The sequence below is a fragment of the Pomacea canaliculata genome, linkage group LG7 (assembly GCF_003073045.1).
Source record: "Pomacea canaliculata isolate SZHN2017 linkage group LG7, ASM307304v1, whole genome shotgun sequence".
Taxonomy (NCBI): domain Eukaryota; kingdom Metazoa; phylum Mollusca; class Gastropoda; order Architaenioglossa; family Ampullariidae; genus Pomacea; species Pomacea canaliculata.
In genome coordinates, this window is record NC_037596.1 from 1,790,072 (window position 1) to 1,816,932 (window position 26,861).

Genomic DNA, 26,861 nt, shown 5'->3' on the forward strand with positions numbered 1-26,861 from the left:
AATGACGTCAGCGACCTTTGACCCGCTTCCAACTGCATCTTTAAAGAGCACTAAGTTTGATAAAACAGTAAGAAAATTACAAGATACAGGGTATACGAACTCAAATAGTCTTAGGAAGTACGAAACTTAAATCCCAAACACCTGCAAAAGTAAATTAAAAGAAATTGGTAGAATTATAAGGATTAAAATCTTGATCTCTGTTTGTCTATCTCTCATTTACTCTCTCTCTCTCACACACACACACACAAATACACAACACTATCAAATAGACACAAACTAAATGCTGTTTAAATAATTCTTTTTTCTAGTACAACAGATTTATGAATTATCATTGCAATTAATATAAGGAATTTTGAATACTTATTACTGACTACGATACGCATTTAAATTGATAGAGGTCAACATATCTAAAAAAAAAAGAAAAAACACTTGATGGTATAGAGGTCAAAGGCGATCTTGGAGAAAAATTTCCGTCATACTAAATGTCTTGCAAGCTTTGTTTAAAATCGCTTACCTGTTACTCGCCCTTCTGTTGGTGTGTCGCAGCAGGTGTACAATAACATCGGGCACGTGACTCGAGAAATAATAAAAAGCAGCAACTCGTACTGTTGGTAGTAGCACGCAAATCACGTGTTGTGTCAATCATGTGACACGTGTTGTGTCAATGTGTCAGGTTAGTGTTACATCCTCGTGCCTTTAAAAAGTGTCATGAATGTGGATTCAGGAAAATATTGTAAAGTACGACTGGGAACAATGCAACTAAATATTTGCGTTAATTATTAGAAATACTATGAAAGTAAATGTCAACCTTGAACTCTGAGCTTGAGCCTGTAAGATGAGGTCAGCGGAAGTCTGTCGTCATCATCAACGGTGCGAGTGACGACGGTACAGGTGTACACACCGCTGTGTGTCACGTGGTCTGCCGCTAGGATCCGTAACTCCCCAGTCGTGCTGTTCACTCTTCCTGACCACGTGATGGACGCGGGGGGAGGGTTGCTGTCAGCTTTACACCACAGGGTCACGTTGTGTCCAGGGTTTAACTCAGAAAGACTTGACAAGGGTTGTTGTTCCCCGGTGTTATCAGTCCATGTTATTGTAATCAACGGCTTATCTGGAAATTGCAAAATATTTTAAGTCGTTGTTCACGCCTTATCTGAATTGTGAATCGTTAAAAAACCAAGTATGAGTTTTTCCCACGATTTTAACGGTTTTTACAGTATGGTTTATTCTGACAAAGAACTTTTTTGTTCTTGTGTTTTCTGGAGTTAAGTGAAGATCATAAAAATACTAAAATTTATCTTAATTATTTTTTTAAAGTAATGCAGTTTTATTGAAGTATTAAGACTTTTATAACAAGATGTTGAATTATTTTAGTTACTTAAAATACTTTTAATTGCTTGCATGGTGTCATTCTTTTTAAAAGTTAATTACAAGTAGAGACTGCTATAGTAATAAGTACTCACAGTAAACCTTCAGCACATGAGCATCACTGAGCATCTTATCATCAATACTTAAATCCTTCCCACGACAGCTGGTGCAGCATTGCACTTGACGTCCATTGTACTCTTTAGTCAGATTGTCAAACATCAGAAACTCGCCATTAGGACGACCGCCAGCTGTGTCTCTCCATGTGTACTCAGTGACCCGTTGATAAGTTCTTGATGTCACGCACATTAGAACTTTGTTAGCTCCTTCTATAAACGGATACCGTTCGTCCCGCGAAACTAGTAAAAGACGTTTGTCTGCAAAAAAGGGTCATGGAACCTACAGGGAACTAAACAAGCAGGAATAAAGCAACGTTTTCTATTGATATATATTATCAACAGTTTACTAATCGAATTAATGTATCAAAGAAAAGATTGTTAATGAAAAATTAAAAACACTTTTATTCAAAATCTTGCACGTATTACACCGCTCTGTCTTTCACACCGACACATGCACGCACGCACGCACGCTAAAATATAGGACTTATAGGGCATGACATATGGACAGAAGAGTAGAACAATAATTCTTTGTTATATGAATCAAACTTGTTACACAATAAGCTTTGCAGTCCCTGCTTGCAACGAAGCTCAAGTCAGCGACTTTCTGATATAAAGACAAGTGTGTTTTATGTTTAAGCTAAGCACTAAAGATGTGTAGGTTGGAAGGTCTCATATACTTATGAGACAAGGAATTAATAAAATATTATCATAATGTTCTTTACCGTAAAGACGAGACACAAAAATGACAAAGATGTTTACATAAAACAGAAATCAGACAATCTCACAAAATCTTACATTTGCTGCAATAGACGCCAACATCATTGGAATAACAGTCCTTCGCAGTGTTATTTCGCCCACAGTCATCCAGGCTGCTCTCTGTTCCCTTACAAACAAATGTAGCTTGAAGTAAAGGTTTCTTGTCTGGTCCAAACAACAAACCGTCTATTAGTGCAGCTCTCTGTCTGTTTGAAAAATGTGAAACAGCGTTTGATTAATTTTTCTAGTGGTCTTCCTTTCTACGGAACACAATTATACATAAATCGAAAATATTTCATTGATAAGTATTGGATATCTTTTACATTTCACATCGCAATTACACAAGTTAAAGTCTCCTGTATAGAGATAATACAATGAAGTAGCTGTTATTCTGTTTCACACTCAGGTCTCTGGAGTCTTATAGCTGCCTCCCTTCATTGTAAAGTTTTTTTTAAAGAAAAAAAAACTAAATCAGCAGTTTAGTCTTTGTGTCTAAAATTTTCTTCCCATTGTTTATTTTTGACACAGATAAACTATCTCACGGGATTAAATTGAGTTGTCTGCAGATGACTGCGGCAGTTTTCTCGTTGTTTACACACACTGTACTAAATTGTTTACTTCCAATTTCCACTTCTACACGCCCAGTGTCACTGTCTGTACGGCGAGGTCCTGTCAGTCGCAGACCTGTAACAATGAGGTGAAAGGTCATCAAGTCCATGTCGTCTGCTGTGTAGTTGCTTACAGGTCACAAACTCAACAAGCGTTTAAATATTTTCAGGTCTTTTTTGCCATCACTTCTCGTAAAGGACATATTTTAATATTAGGCACACGATCATATCACAAGATTTTAAAGCATAATTTAATTCAGTTTAAAGCAATGTTTTTACAATGTTTACATTAATTTTCTTAGGATGTAATTAGTATTAGTTTTAGTATATTAAGACATTTTTTATCCTAAACAAAAAATATTCGTTTTTATGCATGTGCAATCGGCGGACTTTTATAATAAATATTTGCAATTATCGTGCAAATGAATTTCTGTGACAGATTGTAACAAAAAGTCGCGTTATGACAATGTAATTATGTTTTTAAAAACTGATATTTAAAGGCATTTTTTCTAGTAAGCGCTGATTAATTGTCCTAAAAGATGACATCTATATTCACTTTTTATGTGTGCAGCTGGAGCTTTGGCAGACCTGCTTGACGTAAAATGAATCAAAGAAATATTTTACATTTGCTTGATCCCTGGGCAATCTTTTCAGAAAAAAATGTTTTAAAGTTCTTAAGATCGAGTACAAAAATCACCCTTACATTATTAGGTTTAAACCCGTTGTGAGAAACACTGTATAAATATAAAGGGCTGTTCATTATTAACAATACTAGTGTTGTAACCATCTCTTTCAATTTATTTGTGACTTGAAGTTCATCTTTTTAGTTATATTTTAGCACTCTTACGGTTAACGAGAACCACAAAGTGTTCCTTACAAACTGCCAAAGGCTGATGCTTCATGAACATAATTAACTTCATGAACTTCATTACCTGAGCTTCAAAGTGAAAAAGAATTACTTTTTTCCTCTAAAAGATTCCTAACTCTTTTCCCCTTTACCCTTTATCATTTGTTTAAAAGTCTGTCATATTATCTGGGTTTCATCACAAAGTAAATCTTATGTATTTTAGCTCTATTTACTGTAAATATATGCATTACTTAAAAGAAAAGATACCCTAATGAAGATATTAAACTCCTTGAAAAAAAAAAACATTTCTTTTTTACTTACCTAAGTTTTCGAAGTCATAAATGATACCGACATCCAGGCAGTTGCTTTTGTTAAGTTGTCCAATCTCGCATTGTTGAAGATTTGTTTCCATTCGTTGACACTTTATATATCCAAATTGAAATCGTGAGCCATCGTTTACTAGAAGATACTTCATAGATGATTGCCCAGTGCTGTTATCAGACAGATAGTACAAAAACATTTATTTACAACCTTGCCGCATGCAAGTTGAAGGGTTAATGTTCATTACGATCCTAGCGGTGAGAGGTCTTATAACCTCTATTACACAAGGGGTCAGCATTTGTTTATATTTACACTTAACCACTAAGAAATCAGTCTCTCCACAGTAAAAAATACAGTGATACATGAACATTTGACTACAATCCGTCTTGGATGCAATGTCGAATACAAATTACAACACAGCTACAGCGGTACAACAAATTAGAAATAAATATCAAATTAAAAGTGTATTACCAGTTTTACTGTCCTTGCTGTATCAACTGTTTTAATGGTCTTTTAGTGTTTGATTATTGTTGTCAGTTATATCTAGTCAGCCATGTCATTCTAAGCTAATTCAGACACAAGCATACCACTGATACACACTTTCATTGTCATTTGTTCCTTTGCCCTTAGCAAGAACCCGTAAGTAAATAAACAATAATTAATGAAACAATCACACTGTACGCATTAAGCCATTTAGTATAAAGACCTTAGCACCACATCAAGACCACGTAAACACAACCGCCGTCTTCCACTCTGTTTTCCTTTTAAATTATGCTATAGGATGTTTTGCTGGGAACAAGCCTAGAACACATTTTTATAACTGTGAAGTTATTTAGACTGTAGAAAGGTATGTGTAGTCAAAAACACCAAGAACCATAAAGAAAGCACAAACAAAGAATAATAGACGAATAAACAAATAGAAGCACCACGTTTTAAATCCATAGCCAGTACATTGCCAGAAGATATTAGCTGGTTTGACAGACAAATTGCTGAACGATTTGAAGCATATGGTTAAAAAGAGAATGCTACACACAATAATACAGAGTTTTTCATGTATCCAACCAAAGATCTTGAAAGAAATCGTCGATCCAATGTTTTTTTTCAAAATTAAAAGGAGGGCTTTGGAAACAAAATAAACCTACTGAGATCAGATATATTGTACTTGTAGTAGACGTTGTACATATGTTTGAGTGCACACACACACACACACACAGAAAGTACCTAGCCTTTTCACAGTTAAAAACATTCAACATAACATCATGTCTGTAAACTGTGTTTACACAGATTGCAGCTACCCTTCTTTCTACCAGAGGTCGCTAAAATCCAGCTTGCAACGGCCAGTTGGTACTTTTCTTATGCATTGATTTTTTTCTTCTTTGCACAAAAGTAGTGAAAAACTGCTTTTACGTATCGCCTCAAATCCGTTTTTTCAGAGTGTAAGTGGTTATTGTGAAATTCGAAACTCAGTCTCCATATTTTCTCACAGTTTGCTTTTTTAACTTTAAATCTGTCGTCTACTTCTATAGAAATACCAAATGCATAATTTATTGTAAAACTTATCTAATTAGTTTGATATAATCATTTTATATTTTATTTTAAGTCTAATGAGATGATGAAACCTACATTGAGCGGATTGAAAACGTTTTTTAAGGGTTAAAGAAGAACAATTATTAAATAGCAAAATGTATCACGTGATTTTTATACCTGTTCCTTTAAGAAAATCATGTCACTTACGTGAAAGTAACATAATAAGTACATTCATATTATAACTAAAAAAAAAACAGCAACGTACGCAAAAGCAATCAAAAGTTAAAACAGAAAGACACATTAAATACAGTATTACTATTTTTTTTTAATTTATGAAGGCTAAGAGACACACGTGATGTTTATCAGTTTTCTATATACAAGAATAATACAATGCATGCTTGACATCTTGTTTTTGGATGGTGCGCTGTTGAAACAATGGGTCACTGACCTGTTAAATCCCAGCATCCTGCAGGCCACCTCTACTTCGCTCTGTCCAAATCCACCCTCACACACTGAAGTCCATTCTCCGTTGACCGATATTTCTAGACGTCCTGCCGTAGACGTCCCGCCATACAACCGGACTGTCATTGGTGTGGCTGTCACAAAAAAACGGTTATGGGTTATGTCGTATCTTTGTTGGTTTTCTTTTGCGATTGACTGAAATACACACATCATGTGTTCAAATGTTCTTTTCACTCCTAGTTTTGTTTGAATTAACGGTGTGGAAGTGTTTATTATGTGAGTGTACTGCAACTGTCAATCGCGTAAGAGCTTAGTAAGAGTACAAGGTAGTTAGTTGTGTAAAGGCAATCAACGACTAGAAAGACCACTCTAGCAGTAAGGACTGCGTAGGCCATGGATCTCGGGCCTGATTACTTTTTCAACCTTGCTACCGCCTAAAGTTCTAAGGTTTAACCGTGTCCACCAAATATTTTGTGTCACCGTTAACCCTTTGCCAGCTGACATTGTCATTCATTTTCCAGTACATGTACATGGATTCTACTTGCAGTCCATGGCAACTACCCGCCGGACATGAAAAGACACCTCGACAGACAAAGAGTCAAAAGCCTAGAGGAAGTCAACAACGAGCACCGGTAGCAGAGAGACACCAGTGACACCACCCATACTACAAGGCAGTTAAGAAGAGTGGTATGCAGCATCAGACTCAAAGAGGGAGCAGGATAAAGATGATCCGGGGACCTGTACAAAACAGGAGTGGGAACGGTCCGGATTGTGCTAACTGTGTAACAAGCAAAGACACCTTGCGAAGCACTGTAACAAAGTAAGTGGGAGGTCAAGGGAAGAATCGCACCATACAAGATGTCTTGTGATCCGGCCGATCTCAACCACCACAGGCGGATATGCCGACGTCGATGCGACTGAAGATAATATAATGGAAACACGAGCATTTGAATAACCCTAATCATCTCCCAGAGATGACATAGACCCATACTCGTTTGACTATATCACACTATTGGCCCGGTGTAGCAAAAGATGTCACATGGTATATCAAGGCAGGCAAATTATGCTAAACAAGGCCAACAGCTGCAGTCGGCCATCGTAAGCGACTCACCCACGAAAGCCAAGACCGACAGCGCTAAGAAGTAAAACGGGAAACAGAGACATTAAAAGACACTAAAAAAATCGGAGACGAACCAGCAAGAAAAACGAAACCTACTTCCGGTGAAAGGGTTCATCATGGATCGACGGAAGAGCTAGGCGACTGTCCTGATGCTTCTCCAAGCGCTTAAATTAAAGAGCCTGCAGACTACATTTCTATAATAAAAGAAGGATAATTTGAGAAAAATCGTCTAGAGTAGGTACCACCAGAAATGCATAAATGGAAAATCACAGAATAAAACTGCGATAGACGGCGATGAAGTGAGAACGAAGGAATCATCTACGGAGTCAGAGCCAGACCATACAAAGGCAGGAAAAGCCAAAGGTCAGGAGAGTCAGCCAAGCAGTTTCCTAGCTGAGAAGCAGCATGAGCTCCAGTATCACCTGGTGAAGGCGATGACCAGTCATTGGGAGAAGGTGGAGCGCACCACGCCGCCAACATTGCGTTCCACACTGGAGACCAGTGCGCTTGAGAAATTGAAGTTGCATATGGCAGCACTCACCTAGTGGCTAAGGTTGTGGATACGATTTCTACAGCTGTATCGCCCACGAATACATCATAGTAATGAACCTGGCGATTCAACCCTGAAAATCAGTGCGAAGGCGTAGACCAAGACAAACCCTTATAAACCATCCCCGTAAATTACAGTCCAGCCTTAAGGCGGGGGGATGTGAGAGGAAAGTCTGTAGATTGAAGACAACCTGTGTATACGGTGAAGTATGTTTCAATCTTCTATCAGTATGTCCTGCATGTAGGTGTAAGTGTATTAATTGATGTTATGTGTAACGTTTAAATTAAGCATTAATTATGATGTTTCTCTAACAATTTGCTGAGTAATTAAAATTAAATGAAAATGTGTGAGTGATAAGGTGACTGTGTAAAGTTTATTAATTGTTGGTGCTTCTAACGAAGAAAAAAAAACAATATTTCTGTCGTGAACAGCAATAGAGACTATATATTGTATATTGTTAACGATATTCTCCTTTACCAAAGTTTTTAAAGGTAAGATATAACAACCTTTTTTTCATATTTAAATTTCATTCTTTAGATGAAACTCAAACAGAAACGTGAACTGATTCTCTTTAGCTTACATTTTATTGACTGATGACTTTTTTTTTTTAATAATAATAACAACAACGCGTATTACACACCTTACAACTCACCAGTTGGTTTCTAAACAAATTCGTAAAAAAAGATAATTTTAAAGCAATAAAACGGTTATTAACAACACAGTGATTTAATTTTTAACAAAACAAAAAATACTGAAGTAGCTGTAAATGTTTAATTATTAGTTGTCTACGTACTGATGTTGCACATGACGCCGACATCCTGCCAGTGTTTACAGCCGTGTCTGTAGAGCCCCGAGTATTGACACTGCGCCAGGCTGGTTTCGTTCCCCACACACTGCAGGTCAGTGAACAGAATAGGACCAGAGCCTGCTCCGTACTTGGCTGACCCCACGGCTACTGCTGTTGTGCTGTCAGACATCAGAAACGAGAACAAGACAATAAACATTGAAACTATACAGACTTTTGAACCTTAATGAAAATTAACGTGTGTAAATAACACACACACACACACACACATACACTCATGCCCCCCATGCAAACAGACAATTTACGAAGGAGCTGATGGTAATGGATACATAAAATATAGGACTACAGTGCTATAATGCTTGTTTTCAGAACACAAGATACTGATCAAAAGTGACAGACATGCGATTCAACTATGCCAACAAATAATATCCATCTGTGTCTTCTATAAAACTTTGGATAGCTTGTGGAAAGCCAACATTTTCCGGTTCCAAGTGAAGTAAAGTTCCAAAGTTTAAATTTTAAGGAACTGACAAAACGGCACCAACAGAGACAATCATGTGTCCAAAACAATTTACATATTATAACCTTAATTTGTCTCGATTGGGTTGGTCGTGATGCATAGTTGTTCTTTTTTGGTGAAGCTATTTGCATTGGTATTTGCAAATAAATAAATAAAATAAATGGGTTAAGGCAAAATTAGAAATTTGTTGAGAGTGCATTATGAAGTTTTGTGCAAATGATTTAGTGCGACCTTAATTCTTAAGCAATAATTAACATTTTCTGAATGAAGGCTGCATACATACTTTAAGCATCAAAAAAGCCTGAAGTTAGAAATAACACACGAGTTACAGAGTTTTTTTCCAGGAGAGCACTTCGCAAACTTGTTTTAACCCCCTTTTGCGTGGGTTGCATGAGTCCATGCGTCCATTTCACTAAACTCATTGTAATTACAAGGCCTGCCACACTTTTTTTACTGGCTCTGACACCGCTCTTGTCCATTTCCAACTTCATTTGGAGTACATCACATGTAAGGACCTTGTTAAGAAATCTACTACACTACGGAGGAATCTCTCTTTTGTAAGTTGAACCCAATGGCTATAGTAATGTAACAGTCGTGTAGAAACCAAAGGAACAGCCACCAATAATAGATTTTCTAATAAAAATTTGTTGATCATAATATATGTTATTAAATGTGTCCACTTTTTTGCATGCACTGAGTTAATTACGCAGCCATTTAGTTTTGCTATGTGTGTAACAAATATAAAAAAGTATGAAATTTAAAAACGGAATAAAGATATAAATATAATATTAATCGTTTAACCCCGGAATTTTTTTTCCTTTAAATTAAAAACAAACTTGATTGAGTGCGTCTAATTGGTATTAACAACCAACACCATGAGGGAGTAGCCATCATCCTGAGGAAAGGAACAGATAAGTGCCTAATAGAGTGGAAGCCGATTAACAGCAGACTGATTACAGCCAGAGTGAGAGGGAGGCATGGCAACATGACCTTGATCCAGTGCTACGCACCAACCAACGATGGCGATGATGAGGCGAAGGACACCTTTTACGATCAATTGCAAGCAGAAGTAAGTGCAGCACCCCATCATGACCTGTTGATTGTGATGGGCGACATGAATGCCAAAGTTGGGAACGACAACACCCATGTAGAGAGAGCTATGGGCAGACATGGTTGTGGCTGCATGAACGAGAACGGAGAGAGACTAGTGGAGCTATGCACTATGTACAACCTGGTGATTGGAGGAACACTATTCCCTCACCGTAACGTCCATAAGCTAACATGGTGCTCACCCAATGGTAGGGACAGTAACCAGATCGACCACCTAATGATCAACGGCTCCTGGAGACGTTCCCTGCTTGACGTCAGGGTGAGAAGAGGAGGAGATGTTGGAAGTGACCATCACCTTGTTGTAGCAAACATAAAAATGAAACTGCGAAGTACAGGACGCAAGTTAGCAACACAGACGCTTTGATGTGGAAAGATTGCAGGATCCCAAGCTGAAAAACGCCTTCACTCTTCAAGTGAAAAACAGATTTCAGGCACTTGCAGACATGACAGACATTTGCGAGGCAGACGCAGAAAGCATAAACCAGAGATGGGACCTTGTGAGAACAGCATACCAGAAAAGCAGCGAGACGAGTCTTGGACTGAGAGGAACTAAGAAGAAGGAATGGATAACACCAGCGACGTGGAAGGCGATAGAGGAAAGACGAGACCTTAAAAAGAAGGTGGCTAGCACCAGATCTGAAAGACTGCAAGAGACATTCAAACAGAGAAATGAACCGGAAAGTGAAGCGCTCGGCGAGATCAGATAAGCGTGCCTACTTGAACAACCTAGCAAGTGAGGCAGAAGAAGCAGCAAGAAAAGGAGAACAAGGAAAGCTGTACAAGATCACCAAGACGATTAGCGGCAAATTCCACAGCACCAACAATGCCCCAGTCAAGGACAAGGGAGGGAAGCTGCTAACGACAGAGAGAGAACAAGAAGCACGCTGGGCCGAACACTTCAGAGAGATCCTGAACAGACCACCACCTTCCGAAGAAGCCGACATACAAGAAGCCATTGAGGACTTAGACGTTAACATCGCCCCACCAGAGAAGCAGGAAATCATCACAGCAATTAAGTCCTTGAAGAACAGAAAGGCACCTGGTCAGGACAATCTGAATGCTGAATTATTCAAGGCGGACCCAGAACTGGCAGCCAATATCCTGCAACCCCTATTTACCGCAATATGGGAAGGGAAGCAAGTCCCAGATGACTGGACCAGAGGAGTGATCGTCAAAATCCCAAAGAAAGGATCCCTTAGCGACTGCAACAACTGGCGAGGAATAACTCTCCTGTCCATCCCGAGCAAGATCATGACAAAGATCATCATCCAACGAATCTCAGAGGCAGTGGACACACAACTTAGAGAAGAACAGGCTGGTTTTCGTAGAAGAAGAGGATGCACCGACCAGATATTCGCACTACGCAACATCATCGAACAGTGCACAGAGTGGCAGAGGCAGCTCTATATTAACTTCGTAGATTTCCAGAAGGCTTTTGACAGCATCCATAGAGAGAGCCTTTGGCGCATCCTGAGAGCATACGGAATACCAATGGAAATTGTACTATTGATCAAAAGCTTCTATGCGAACTTTTCATGCTGTGTTGGAAACAGTGACATCTACTTTGAGGTCGGGACCGGAGTGAGACAGGGCTGCGTGATGTCTTCCCTGCTCTTTAACCTTGTCATTGACTGGGTAACGCGCCATACAACGGAAGATGAACCAAGGGGCATACGAAGGACACTCTCCACGAACTTAGAAGACCTAGACTTTGCCGACGACCTGGCCCTGCTGTCACACACCCACCGGCACATGCAAGAGAAGACGACTCGCCTGCACACTTTTGCACAGCAGGTCGGACTGCACATCAGCCGGACAAAGACAGAAGTGATGACCCTGAACACCACCAATCCAACACCGATCAGCATAGAGGGAGAAGACCTGCCGATGGTTGAAAGCTTCACCTACTTGGGCAGCGTGGTCACGCAAGATGGAGGAGCAGGCCGTGACATCCAGAGCAGACTGAGCAAAAGCAGGGGCATCTTTTGTAGCCTACGCAACATCTGGAAGTCGACACAGTACAGCATCAATACCAAGCTGAGACTTTACCAGAGTCTGGTCATGTCCACTCTACTGTATGGCTCGGAGTGCTGGCGAATGACTGACCGCGACCTCACCAAACTGTCAGTCTTCCACACCAAAAGCCTGCGAAGAATTCTGGGCATCTTCTGGCCAAGGACAATCTCCAACGATGAACTACTTGCCCAGTGCGGGCAGGAGAGTATGGCCACCATCCTGTTGAAGAAGCGATGGCGCTGGATTGGTCACGTCCTCCGAGGCGGGAGCAACTCCATCATAAAAACTGCCTTACACTGGACGCCAGAAGGAAAACGCAAGCGAGGTCGGCCCAAGATCACCTGGCGCCGAACTGTCGAGGCAGACATGAAGACCCAAAACCACAGCTGGGGTACTGTGGGGAGTCTAGCCCAGGACAGGCAAAAGTGGAGGACCTTTGTCGCTGCCCTACGTGCCGACCGGCATAACGGGAACTAACTAACTAACTAATTGGTATTAATCTGCGATGGAATCCTAAATGAAAGATTACACTTATAGAACCAATCGCACTAAAGTTAAAACTAGAACACTAACTAATGCAGGTCGCTGTAGGTTTAAACAGTTTTCTTAGCAGCTGTCATGAAAGAGATAAACAATAGTGTGTTGCCATAACATGTTGTTATATAGATGATATCGAGCTAATTCTGAAGACTTCTTTAAGTGCACTTCTCTTCTAAGCCTGGTCTACAGTCTAGTCACGTTCTACTGTCACCGTTACTTTTCAAAGAAACAAAAAACAACTTACTGCTTCTTGAGCAAGGATATTTGTATCGAAGGCATGAATTATCTTTAAAAACATTGTACTCTCATTTAGTAGCAAATTCACCAAAAAGATACTTCTCTTATTAAACAAACGTTCTTTGGAGAGAAATGAGACAAGAGCTTTTAAATCGTAATCAGTAACATTACATACCTGTTGAATCCCAGCATCCTGCAGGCTACCAAGGCATCTCTCTGTCCAAATACATCGTCACACACTGTGCTCCAAGTTCCATCGTACAATATCTCTAGACGTCCTGCGTCTGCTGTGCCACCAACTACACGAGCTGACATCTGCTGAGCTGAAATTGAATGAGTTAATAACACAGTGAAGTAATACATTCAGCTATTGTATTTATTATTATAAAGAGGAGATTTGACTTGAAATAAGAGCTTCTGATTTCACGCAGTTGCAAAGATTTAATTCACTGCGTTTATGTGAGCATGGGTAATAGTAAACTATGTTATCAAGTGGCTGACTGTTTAGTACTAGTATAATTTCTACCCTACTAGCTTATTGTTTAGTACTAGTATAGTTCCTACCCTCTACCTGACTGTTAAGTGAGTTTTAATCTCCTGCCGCTGTAACGTAATCATTTCCTATCTTCTAAAACTGGAGAAATAAAATTTACAGAAATTCTCTTTATTTGTTTTTTGATATCTAAATTAATAAAACACTCATTAAAACACTTTCTAAAACTGTAAAGTAAGAATTAAGTTCTTAAAAATACTACAGATTTATTTTTTATTTGAAAGATTAGATGAAAGCAACACAAAAAATGTAGGTTATTCGAATAAATTTATCTTTTTCGTCGTGAGCTTCTTGCAAGAATCAAATACGATTTGCCGTACAAAATATATAAAAACATCAAAAATAAGGCTTAGCTATGTTAATAGACTCTTACAGGTATTTTTGTTTTATGCTAAAAGGACTAAATTTATTTAAAACAAAATAATTAAAACTAGAACTGCTTCACTACTTTGAACCGCATTTTCATACCGCGAAAAAATGTGTCCTAGTCCTTTTTTTAATAGCATTAATACAATCAGTTGTGACCCTCTACGACGAAATGAGTCTTAAGTCGCGCGGAGCAGTTCTGTGCTAGAGTCCGCGAAAGGTGATAGGGGTCAGTTTTGTACAGTTCGACTTTTCTTTAAAAATGGATTCCTTGGTTATTAAACTATCCGGAAAATACACTGGTATGTTAAAATAAAAGTTAGAAATCGACTTTAAATACGTTTTAATCGAGGTACCCTACTGCGATCCGTACTGCTTTCAGACGAAATTCAAACGCTGTGTCGATACTGTTTCCCTGTCTTAACCCTATCGTGTTATACCTTGTCAGAAAGCCCGGAGTCAGTATGTTCAACTTCTGTCAAGAACGATTCAAATATTAACCGATCAAAAGATTTGTCTGCAAACGTTTAGGAGTAAACAAACCTCGTCGGCCATTTTGACGCTAATCTTTGAACCCGCTTTTCTCAAAATGGCCGACATCGTACTGTCACACTTCAAACGTTTGTAACTCACTCAATGTTAAGACTAGAAAAACAACTTTTGTATCAAAAGAAAGTTCAGAACCTGTACTTTTTAAAAATATGCAATTTGACAAATCTCAAAGTTCGTCGTGAAGGGTCACAATTTTAAAGAAGCATTAATAAACCAATTTAATGATCGAGTGCTTATGTGATTGATGTTATCATCGGGGAGTGACTTCCCTTAAGGTAAACAGCCGTCAGTAATATTCAAACACTATAAGGCCAAGACATTATTGAGCTGGCACACGGACGTTTCGCCGCCGGACGTTTCGGCGCGGGGCACTTCATTTCGGCATTTCACGCGGGACCTTTAGCCGAAGTCAAGTGTGGGACGCCCCTTAGCTCACACATTTCTCTCGCCATTGTATCAAACGTCCGCACAAGATTGAGCTAATGATAACAAATCTGAATGCGTCCTATGCCAAATATTGTTAAAAGTCTCTTTGTGCGAGTTCTGTTAGTTGTCGAAATACAAAACTATATCCGTTTATGTTGACAACAGGTGACGGGTGAGCCACCTTCAACAAAATCATTCTTTATCAAGTCGTTTTCACCAAACGTGATTATTTGTCATGGACCTAGTCAGAGTGCTAGGACAGAGGACGTGTGTGGATGAAATCTGTGAATGATGGACGTTTTCTAAATGGAACTTGATAAATGACGTAAGGCGACGTCAAAATAAAGTGACGTCAAAAGAGAGGAGACGAAAGGAGGAGGAAGGTTAGAGAGCTGATTAAAGAGAGGACATTGGAGAGCGGATGGAAGAGGAAGAACGAAGATTGGAGAGAAGGGAGAAGACGGAGTGAGTTAGTAGAGAGCCTTTGCCAAGACATTGTGCCTCGCTAGTGAGTAAAAGATGGAGTGTGTTAGTCAAAGGAAAAGACGATGTGTTAGTGTCTGTACTTTTTTATAGTTATGAGTTGTTCTTTTGAGTTTTTGTTTAGTAAACACGGCTACTCGTACAGGTGAATTATTTTTTCTAAGAGAAAGAACGCGCGATTTTCCGACCCGCTGGTGTGTTGGAGAGAATGTAAATTGAGAGGCACTAGCGGCGTCGTGACAATATTAATAACTCCAAAGATGATAATATTCTACACTATGACATAAATATCTTACATGACATGTGTTATCAAGGCACTGTCTATCAGGGTACACACTTCGTCCTGGAAAGTTTAGAAATGCACGGTCGACGCGAAATTTGTTTGTTTTTTCTTATAGGGCCACACTTGATTTTGATCGGTCACACGTTCCATAAACGCAATGGAACATGCAGTATACAGCAAAACACGTTCCCTGACATAACCATAAGTTTCCCTATTATGTACAAGCTGTACAATTCCCAGCAGTACCGATCCTGCTCTAAGGATGTGACACGTGGTGTCTGCCATAAAGAAAAAGATAATCCAGGTATTCGAGAAGAGCAGTTGAAATACCATGGTCGACTTTTGTTGGTTCTTACAAAGGGGAAGTAATAATTCTTTTACGAGAAAGTTAAGATCCCAGGGTCATTACCACCAACAACAGTCGCATAGTAATGTAATGGTATGTCCAAACCGTTAATAGTCTAAAGAAAAGGAAATAGTTCGTAGCGTAAAAGTGAAACCAGCAAGCTATTATCTGTTATCATCAAAGAAATCAGAATGTTATAATTCTGTAGAAACATAACAATAACTTTCTAATATAAATTTGGTGTTGCACAGGATAATAATAATACTAATATTGCTAATACTACTAATGATAATAACAATAAAATAAGAATAATAATGGTAATAATATTTATAATAATAATACCAACGATAATGACGAAGATAATGACAATAATACTGACGACAATAATGACGATAATAATAATGCGACAATCCCTGGAACAAACTTGATTTGTAAACTTTTTTTTATCAAAGAACAGTACTGCCAAGCTAATAGAGCAGTTTTTAGCAACACCATACTCAACAAGTTAAATTAAATGATGAAGTAGCTGTAAATATCAATGGTCTGCTTACTAATGCACGCGACACCGACATCCTGCCAGTGTTCACAGTTGTGTCTGTAGAGCCCCGGGTGTTGACACTGCTCCAGGCTGGTTTCGTTCCCCACACACTGCAGTTCATCTAAAAGAATAGGACCAGAGCCTGCTCCGTACTTGGCTGACCCCACGGCTACTGCTGTTGTGCTGTCCGACATTAGAAACAAAAAGGAAAAGCTATAAATATTGAAAATATACATACTCTTTACACTGAATACAGACTAAAGTTTGTATAAACATGTATACAAGCTCGCGCGCGGACACACACAGCACTTGCCACAGAGCAACCCTCAGTTTATATCATGTGCACGCTGCTGGCGATGTTGGTGTGGTTGCTGCCTTAGACTTTTCTCCTCTTGTTAAACATTGCCTGACAGTTTTCTTTCTCCATTGCATCGGTCTGCACTTCATTTCGTCTATATCTCTCCAACCTCCCCATACTGTTCCTCTAGATGGGCAGGTTGGATGTGGTTGTAGCAACGCACCTTGTGCACCCTTCATATTTATATCAGCTTTTCTGGATTTGTTTCTACTGGTTATTCAATACACATCTTTGTTATCTTATTTATTGCGGACATTTTGAAAACTTTTGTGTGAAAGCCTTTTGCTTTTTTTAAGACTTAGCGTCGCAGTTTCTTTAATTTGCAAGTCTTTACTACCTTAATTTTTGTAATTCTTAATCTTCCACGTCAGCGACACGAATGATGCGATATTTACGCAATAAATTAAAACAATATTTATTACATTAGAACATATAGTGTTTGAAAATGAGTGCACATTTTCAGAAAGCAAGTGCACGACAAGGCATGCAGTTCAACATACCCGGACAATAACCTGAACTTTGCAATGCACTTTACTCACCATCTAACTGCTGTTTACGACAAATATCAGCAACATTACACAGCCATCCTCTGTAACACAGTCTTTTCTTTCCTCTGTCAAATCGTCGAGAATTATTTACACTGTAAATAATCTAGGTAATACAGCGAATTAGGACTTCATCTCTTCTTTCGTGATTGTTGAACCATACCCGATTTTTCAGTAAACCATAAAACACTTTACCTATATAACAGTATGGCCATTAGTAACAAGAATGCAGAGGAACCCCATCTAAATGCCATTTCACATGTCCCAAAGTCATTGTCGTAAAAATGAACCGACAAAAAAGACTATGTAAGTAGTTTGTTTTACTTATACACGAGGCACGAACTGCCACTGGTTGAAAAAGACTGTTCTCATTACATGCAATAGTGAACCTTAAATACTTTTACACCTAACACGCTCTACAGTATCAGGCTGAGTTTTTTCCTTTGTTTCATGTTTAATGATGAGCCATTTGATTAAATGTGCAAATGAAGCAAAAGTCACTGTTATTTCAATTGAGTTGATTTCGTTACACTACACATACCTGTTGAATCCTAACATCCTGCAGGCTACCAAAGCTTCTTTCTGTCCAAAACCTACATCACACACTGTGTTCCATTCTCCATCGTACAAGATTTCCAGACGTCCCGCCTCCACTGTGCCTCCAACCACACGAGCTGTTAACTCTTGAGCGCAAATTGAAAATACAAACATGTTATATTAATAAATTAACTATATCATTGTCGTAAATAAAGAGTAAAACCGGTGTGAAAAAGTGTTATGTTGCATGATTAGCAGATGGCTACATATCTCTTTCTCTTTTCTTAAGCTGGGCTAGTAACATTGTGCTCTCCTCCTGTATGTACAAATGTTTTATTATTATCAAAGACATCAAAAACATGTCTACTTGATAAAGCTTTGCACTAAGGTCTTTTTATGGCAACGAGCATCATCAACATTGTCGTTGTCACGGATAAACCAAAAACTCATTATTAAGTTAGATTTTATATTTATTACTGTAAAACCGCTCTTTACCTATTTGAAGCTAGCCGAACTCAGAAGCAGGCCATGGAACTATAAGCAAATATCTACTCATTACTTTTTGTGAAAAAGTGAAGAGGAATGAAAGTCGAGGAAAGAAAAATAAACGAATACTACTTCAGGAAATATATAGTCCAAAAACCACCACCAACAGTCGAATAGTAAGGTAGTGGTATGTTCAAACTGTTCATAGTCTAAAAGAAACAAATAGTAAAAGTAAAAACAGAAAGCTATTATTTAGTAGCATTAAGGAAATATGACTGTTTTAATTATTAGGAAACATACTAATGACTTTCTGATATAATTTTGTTCTTAAACAGTATAATGATAATAATAATAATGATGATGAAAGATAAAAGATAATGGATGATGGTCGATGGATTATATGTTCTTTGTCTTAAACACGCTGTAACGTACTTTTTTTAGTCGTATTAATCAAAGAACAATAATTTAAAGCTAATAGAACAAATCTAAGCAACACAGTACTGAAATTTTTTACAAGATAAAATAAATGCCGATACAGCTGTAAATATTACTGGTCTGCTTACTAAAGTTGCACATGACACCGACATCCTCCCAGTGTGTACAGTCGTGTCTGTAGAGCCCCGGGTTTTCACACTGCGCCAGGCTGGTTTCGTGCCCCACACACCGCAGGTCACTGAACAGAATAGGACCAGAGCCTGCTCCGTACTTGTCTGACCCCACGGCTACTGCTGTTGTGCTGTCCGACATCAGAAACGAATAGCAGATGATATAAGGATTACAAATAAACATATTCTTTACACTTAACACAGACTAAAGTTTGTAAGCACATATATACAAGCCCACGCGAGGACACACAGGGGGAATTAGTCACAGAGCAACTCTCAGTTTATATCATGTGACCGTTGCTCTTTCTGTTGTTGTAGTTGGAGCTTTCGACTTTTCTCCTCCTGTTCAACATTGCCTGATTGTTTTCCTTCTCAATTCTATCGCGGCCTTCATTTCTCTTTCGTCTACTTCTCTACAACCTCAGCATACTTAGCAGATTTTTAGCTCCGCACACGTAGCTTGTCTGTATCTGTTTTCACTGGTCACTTATGCCACATCTTTGTTATTTTATTCGTTGAGGACGCTTTAAAAACTTTTTGTGTGAAAGCCTTTCACTTTTTTAAAGAGTCTGCGTCGAAGTCTCTTTCTAATTTGCAAACCTCGACTTCCTGAATTTTTGTTTTACTTAGAAACGAGGCACAAACTCCCACTGGTTGAAAAAGACTCTTATCATCAAAGGCAATAGTGAGCCTTAAATGCTTTTAAACTTAACACACTTTAGATTATCAGGCTAAGCTTTTTTTGTTTCATGTTTAATGAGCCATTGGATCAAACTTGTAAAAGATACAAAAATAACTGTTATTTAAATTGTGTGTTTATGTTGTTAGACTACACATACCTGATGAATCCTAACATTCTGCAGGCTACCAAAGCTTCTTTCTGTCCAAAACCGTCATCACACACTGTGTTCCATTCTCCATCGTAGAAGATTTCCAGACGTCCCGCCTCCGCTGTGCCACCGACTACACGAGCTCTGAACTCTTGAGCTAAAATTGAAAATACAAATATCTTATTTTAATAATTTACTTATATCTTTGTCGCGTTGCATGATTATCAGATGATTACATGTTTCTTCCTCTTTTCTGTACCCGGCAAGTAACATTGTCCTCGACTTATGTATGTTCAAATGTTTTATTATTATTAAAGTTTTGAAAAACATTTCTACCTGATAGACGTTTACACTAAAGTCTTTTTATGAACATTAGCATCATCGTCAACATTGTCGTTGTCGCTTGATAAATCAGAAACTCATTATTGAGTTAGATAATTCATTGGTGTAAAACCACTAATTGCCTATCTGAAGCTAGTCGCACTAAGAAGAAGGCTATGAAACTATAAGTAAAAATCAACTTATTGCATAGTGACAAAAATCGAGGAGGAATGAAAGTGGAGGAAACAAAAATAAATGGATACCACATTATAAAGAACGGCGGAAGAATGGAAGAATACGAATATTACATGTTAGAGAAACATAACATAATCTTGAGTTGAATATCTGCACCAAAGTAAGAATAAAAAAAACAGAAAAGAAAGTATCAGTACCGAGTAAGACCAAACAACCATTTAATTTTTTTAGTCTGAGAGAAAGCACATTTATGTTTATAGGTCTTGTGGGTACTGACTCCTGAAAGCAAACAGATTTCTTGGCCACAAAAGCAATAGTAACATGTTATACACATTTCTAACTCTGTGCATCATAATGTATTTGGCTGATAAGGCTACACACAGATCTTTTGTCTGAGAAGACATATCGTAGACCTCAGTGTGCAGTTTCTTGTGTCGGTCAGACAGTCAGTCGTCCATTGGCCAGCAACTGTAGGAAGGGGGAGTAAACTGTACATGGATAGAGTCGGCAGCTGACAGGGTTACACATTATTTTCTATATTGCAGTATAGTGAGCAGGTGGTTTACAGGACAGGTTCAGTCTTCACGTTCGTAAGCCATCTATTTCTGTGGCCACCGAGGTGACAAGGGTTTCCAAGGTGATTTAAGAAATAATCAGCCAGCTGTCATGCCGGGTCACATGACTAAAGAAGACCAGCTGAAACTGGCAGACTGTTGAAAGCGGCGGTTCCTGGTGTCCTTCAAGAGTTTAAATCGTACTTTGTATAAAGTCTTTTGTTCTATGCTCTTTGTATGAGAATCCCCGTTTCACATCCGTAAAGAAGGATCAGATTATTACAGCTTGTACTTGCTATTCCAACTTATCGGCTAAGCCAAATCCAACCTACTATAGCCATTACAACTAGTACGCGTAATTCCATTTCATATACAATTGAACTGTTTGTCAGTTTGTTGATGCGACCTTGCAGTTGTTTGTTAGTGCCTGCTAACAGATTATGTCGTCTGCAGAGTGTAGGCTACATATCATCTTTCAACAAATGGAAATGGAAGCCTGATGGTCGTGGAGTCATTTAATCACCGGTGATAAAGGTCCTTCTTTACGTGCACCTACTGTGGTGCAAAGGTAAACTTCGTTATTCTGCTAACGACCCCTCTGTGTTGATGCTGATGTTGTTTTGTGCTATTTTTATCATGACTTTACTTAAGTCGCTGATAAGTCTTATGGTTCTGTAATTCTGCCACTGTTTGCTGTTTCCTGCTTCACTTTAAGTGTGGAAGGTAACTTGAAACTGAAAGCATGGCTTTTTCAGAGCTTTTGTTAATAAGATTCTTGAATAGAAAAAATTAATAATTAAAAGGATTTAATGACAAATATTTAGAAAATGTAGGAGCTCGAAATTTACTAAAAATTTATTTTCTTCATGTACATTTAAATTGTTTGTCCCCTAGGAAAAAGTGACATCAGTAATGAACAAAGGAAACGCTTCTATCAAGACATTAGTCATTGAATATAATAACAATAAGAAGAGCAGTTCAAATACCATGGTCGACTTTCATTTAGTTCTTACAGGATAAAATCAAGATTCCAGGTTCATTACCACCAACAACAGTCGAATAGTAATGTTAAGTCATGTCCAAATTAATAATAGTCTAAAATAAAGGAAATAGTTCGTGATTTAAGAGTGAAGCATGCAAGCCATTCTTTATTACCACCAAATAATTCAGAATGATGATGATGATGATGATGATGATTATGATGATGATGATGATGATGATGATGATGATGATGATGATGATGATGATGATGATGATGATGATGATGATGATGATGATGATGATGATGATGAGTTCTTCGTTACACCGTGTTGAAATTTTAAGCAAGATAAATTAAATGCTGGAGTAGCAGTAAATGTTTAATTATTACTGGTCTGCTTACAAAAGTTGCACACGACGCCGACATCCTCCCAGTGTTCACAGTTGTGTCTGTAGAACCCCGAGTGTTCACACTGCGTCAGGCTGGTTTCGTTCCCCACACACTGCAGGTCACTGAACAGAATAGGACCAGAGCCTGCTCCGTACTTGGCTGACCTCACGGCTACTGCTGTTATGCTGTCCGACATCAAAAAAGAAGAGCAAAATGTGAAATGGGGGTTAGGATGGAATGTTTTAATAACACACTTTTTAGGCACAAATAATGATTCTGCCTTGTATTTACATTGCAGCGTATCTCCATTGTCGTTAAAATACACAGAAGCAAAAAAGTAGACATGTATATGGTTTCATCTACTCATAGTGAAAGGGGATGTGTAAGTGGATTGTTTTACTTATTAACGAGCCACAAACTGCCACTGGTGCCCACCAGAGACAATAGTGAACCTGAAATACTTTTAAACTTAACAAGATCTAGATTATCAGGCTAAGCTTTTTTTGTTTCATGTTTAATGATGAGCCAGTATAAATCGTGTAAACGAAGCAAAAAGCACTGTTATTTAAATTGTGTTATTTTTCGTTAGCCTACACCTACCTGTTGAATCCTAACATTCTGCAGGCTACCAAAGCTTCTTTCTGTCCAAAACCGTCATCACACACTGTGTTCCAAGTTCTATCGTAAAAGATTTCCAGACGTCCCGCCTCCGCTGTGCCACCGACCACACGAGCTCTGAACTCTTGAGCTAAAATAGAAAATACAAATATGTTACATTAATAAATTAACTATCAATTAACAGTCGGCCTTCTGTTGGCCGAAAGCTGTCGAAAAGAGGAGCACACGGATAGAGTCAGCAGATTACATGGTTACACCTTATTGTCTATATTGGAGCAGGTGGTTTACAAGATGAGCTCAGTGTTGACGTTTGTAAACCATCTGTTTCTGTGGCCAGTGAGGCGTTTACGGTTTCCAAGATGCTTTAAGATATATTCAGCAGGAGTTATTCCGGGTCACATGAATAAAGAAGACCAGCTTATACTGTTTCTTGACTGTTCAAAGTGGAGGTTCCTGGTATCCTAAAAGAATGACAATCGTCCGTCGTATAAAGTAGCTGGTTCTATGTTCTATGTTCTCGGTATGGGATCCGGAGAGACTTCCCTATGTACTTGCTGTTTAATGCTTCGATTCTTAAAGAAGACAGACATTATTACAACTTGTACTTGATATTCAATCTTATCAAACCAAACCATTGCCAAACCAAACATGGCATACCCATTACTACAATTCTGCCTAACTCTTATTCATATACATTTGAACTGTTTGTCAGTTTGTTGGTGCGACCTTACAGTTGTTTGTTAGTGCCTGCTAACAGATTATGTCGTCTGCAGAGTGTACGCTGAAAATCAGCTTTCAACAAATGGAAATGGAAGTATGATTGTCGTGGAGACATTTAATCACCGGTGATAATGGGCGTTGTTTACGTGCACCTACTGTGGTGCAAAGGTAAACTTCATTATTCTGCTAGCAGCTTCTCACTGGTAGTTCTGATAGTGTTTGTGTTACCTTTAGCATGACCTTGCTTTAGTGGCTGATAAAGCTGATGGTTCTGTAATTCTGGAACTGTTTGCTGTTTCCTGCTTTTATGTGGGGGACAATTTCTTGCTTTTCCAGACAAGAACAGTGAGAACCTTTTTAATCTTTTTCCAGTCTGGCTTCAGAAGCTTTGCTGACTCATTATAAACGTTTGGTGACTTTCCTTCCATCAGACTTAGTAGAGACCTTTTGACCCCATTGCCGAACGACTGGTAGTTCTGCAGGTTAACTGTTTCCAGTTTACTTGTTTTGAAGAGTATTAGTGGAAATTAGGTACAAATAGTACAAGAATAGATGCAGTCACTAGTTGTACCTCTCCCCGAAAAACGAACTAGAAAACAAACCAAGAACTACAGAGCCATAAGAATTATCAGCTACTTTTCCATCGTCTTGGTAAAGGTCATACTGAATGGCATGAACACCGGTGTTTTAGTGGGCGCTTTAAAGTTGTCACTCCAATTGTGTAAGTAGCTGTGTGCCATGTGTAGGACGATGTGTTCACACCAATCAAGATTTACCACCTAAAAGACATGCGTGGAATTATATTATTAGCTACAATTACTTATTCCTCCCAAATAAAAGTTTCGTTTTCGTTAACACATTTCAAGTTCTTCAGTTATCAGGTCAAGCTGAGTAACTAGTTTGTGTAAACATAATTGATGACGTGGACTTAAGGACATGAGCTTTCTCTACTAAGGAATATTGCAGAATGTCCATGGGAGACTAAAGCAAAGAACCACGTGCTTTAGATACTTTGCTTCAGGTTGATACGTTTCATGGACAGAAATGTAAGTATGAAAACATTGTGTAAAGATTTGGAGAAGTGTCGATACCGAGTAAAGTAGATATGTGTCTATGGTATCTTACTATTTTTGGACTATAAGGCTAAGAAAAAAGAAACGTGCTATTAGTATAGTGAATAATTGGAATTGTTAAATAATAATGAGTATTCTTGAATGTGCATAAAAAATACATTTTTTCGTTTATTTGTATTGAGTACTATACCATTCTTTTTTCTAATGCAATTTGAACCGAGGATGCAAGAAACAACAACAGCAGCAAAATTGCTCAAATAACTGTTTGTGTTGTGGGCGCATGTTAGCTTCTTTGACCGAACGAAATAATTATACACAAACACCACTTTAAAGCATGGGATACCTTTTTTATATTTCTGTCGCTAAACTTGCATTCATTTTGTTACTCTAGTTGTGTTTTACTTCTGCACCCAGTCGCGTGTGATAATTTTGATAGCGACATTAATATCATCCACAACAAGGGTCTAGAAAAAAAGCATCGACGAGTCCACAGCCAGGAAAAAAAAACCTTAAGCAATCAAAAGGACCTTCTTCACAGTATTTTGATAAACCTTCTGTAAATTAGGTGACTTATAATAATAATATAGTAATCGTCATAATAATTTCATAATAGCGATAATAATAACGATAATAATAACAACAACAATAATAATGAAGCAAAATTTCTAAAGCGCATATTTCCACTCCTAAGGAGCATGCTCATAGGGCTTAGGAACAAGAACTAAACATAAACAGAATCAAGGGAAACGAACACAAATAGCATATGAACTATAAAAATTAAGCAGCAGCACTAATGTTAATAAAAACGAGAACAGAAAACATAGATGAACCAAATAACAAGAACAAGAGCTGAAAGTAAACTGATATCACAAAATTAGGTGTGAAAAAGGACTAGCATTATGGGAAATGTTGTTAGGAGTAATGTCTACGGAATAGTGGGTAGGTGGTGGATATGGAAATGAAGACAGTTCTATTGTTTTGCTACACAATAACTCATAGTCCTGTGGCCATATTTTGTTGTTCTGGTGACAGAAAGAGTAAGGAGACGATCATCAGACGACGAGCGGAACTATTAGCTGGGATGTAAGGGAAGAGAAGATCAGAAAAATAATGAGGACAGGTGCCAGCAAAACATAAAATGGCCAGAGATCAGTGATGCAAAGAATGGCCGCTGTCGCAAGAGGAAGTATGAGCGACGCCTGTGGCAGATAAACTAATATTGCCAGCCTTGGGACCTTTCACTACACACTCCTAGAGAGTTTCATATCCGTGACAAGTAATTAAAGTAAAATAATGACTACTTACCAAGGCTTGGCACCAACAACAGGTACATGAGGTAAGTAGTGACCACCCTGTACCTCATGATGCTCGTTGACTCTGGTGATGAAGACTTACAACGATGGTGTGTCTGTGACTGACAAGACTCTGGACGTCGACCGCAGCGCCGCAACTTTATCCACAGCGACCAGGATGTGAAGGTCCATTACCAGCGATTGGCTGACATGTCTCGTGTCAGGCTTTGATTGGTCGGCTCTGTTTTATCTTTTTTTATGTCTCTCTCTCTCTACGCATGAGGATGTGCGTTCGTCTCTGTAGCGCAGTAAGAGTCATGCGGTGACTGAGCCCTAAACAAGAAAGATTCCTACTAAATTTTGTGAGAATCAGACAAACATACTCTTAAGAAATAGTTCTTGACAAGAAAAAAATACTTTTAAAAATCTTTTGTTTGTGTCGTAGGAATTATTTACTTCATACATATGACTGCTTTTTTTTTTTGCTCAGAGGTATGCTATATGGAGTGTCATAGGGGATGTTAGATTTTTCATTACCATTAGTCCTTTTTTCGAGAAACAGCGCTGGAGCACGGACTTTGGTTGCAGGCGATAAGACAAGCGAGAGGAAAGTAGATGATAGTTGCGCAGCGAAGCTCAAGCACACCCCTGATGATCGCCACACTCCGACCCAGCGTCTCCTCGATGCCCTCTCGGTCGAGCGCCATCTGTCGGGTACGTCATGTCCAGCATCCCCGGGTACACCCACTACGTCATGTCAGCCACGTCCTGCGCTCCCACTACGCGCCAGCTTACTCGAGATCATTTGATGCCTAATGGTTTATGTTTCTCGAATCCACTAGAAATTAGTTTTTTTTTTAATTTGACAAACCACTATAATGTATTTTGTAATCAGCTTCACAAATGGC

General features: G+C 38.6%; 2 protein-coding genes across 11 annotated transcripts in view; both read right to left on the bottom strand.

The window, feature by feature from the left end:
• The window catches only part of LOC112569471 (A disintegrin and metalloproteinase with thrombospondin motifs adt-1-like), a 595,732-nt gene that overhangs the window by 447,061 nt on the left and 121,810 nt on the right, over window positions 1-26,861 (bottom strand). The gene's annotated exons all lie outside the window — the stretch shown is intronic.
• LOC112569482 (deleted in malignant brain tumors 1 protein-like) lies at window positions 512-26,075 on the bottom strand. 2 transcript variants are annotated; one of them, XM_025247285.1, is made up of 13 exons: window positions 25,967-26,075; window positions 22,851-22,998; window positions 18,940-19,112; window positions 17,895-18,036; window positions 16,464-16,633; window positions 13,079-13,226; window positions 8,469-8,641; window positions 5,992-6,139; window positions 4,017-4,186; window positions 2,783-2,924; window positions 2,280-2,446; window positions 1,464-1,742; window positions 512-1,111 (listed from the first exon to the last, which is right to left on the bottom strand). In XM_025247285.1, exons 1-13 carry the CDS (start codon window positions 26,022-26,024, stop codon window positions 804-806), a joined length of 2,226 nt encoding a protein of 741 aa, XP_025103070.1. In that variant the 5' UTR covers window positions 26,025-26,075; the 3' UTR covers window positions 512-803. The 2 variants fall into 2 exon arrangements, with proteins under 2 accessions (XP_025103070.1, XP_025103072.1); XM_025247287.1 differs by lacking the exons at window positions 16,464-16,633; window positions 17,895-18,036 and having other exon boundaries at window positions 654-1,111.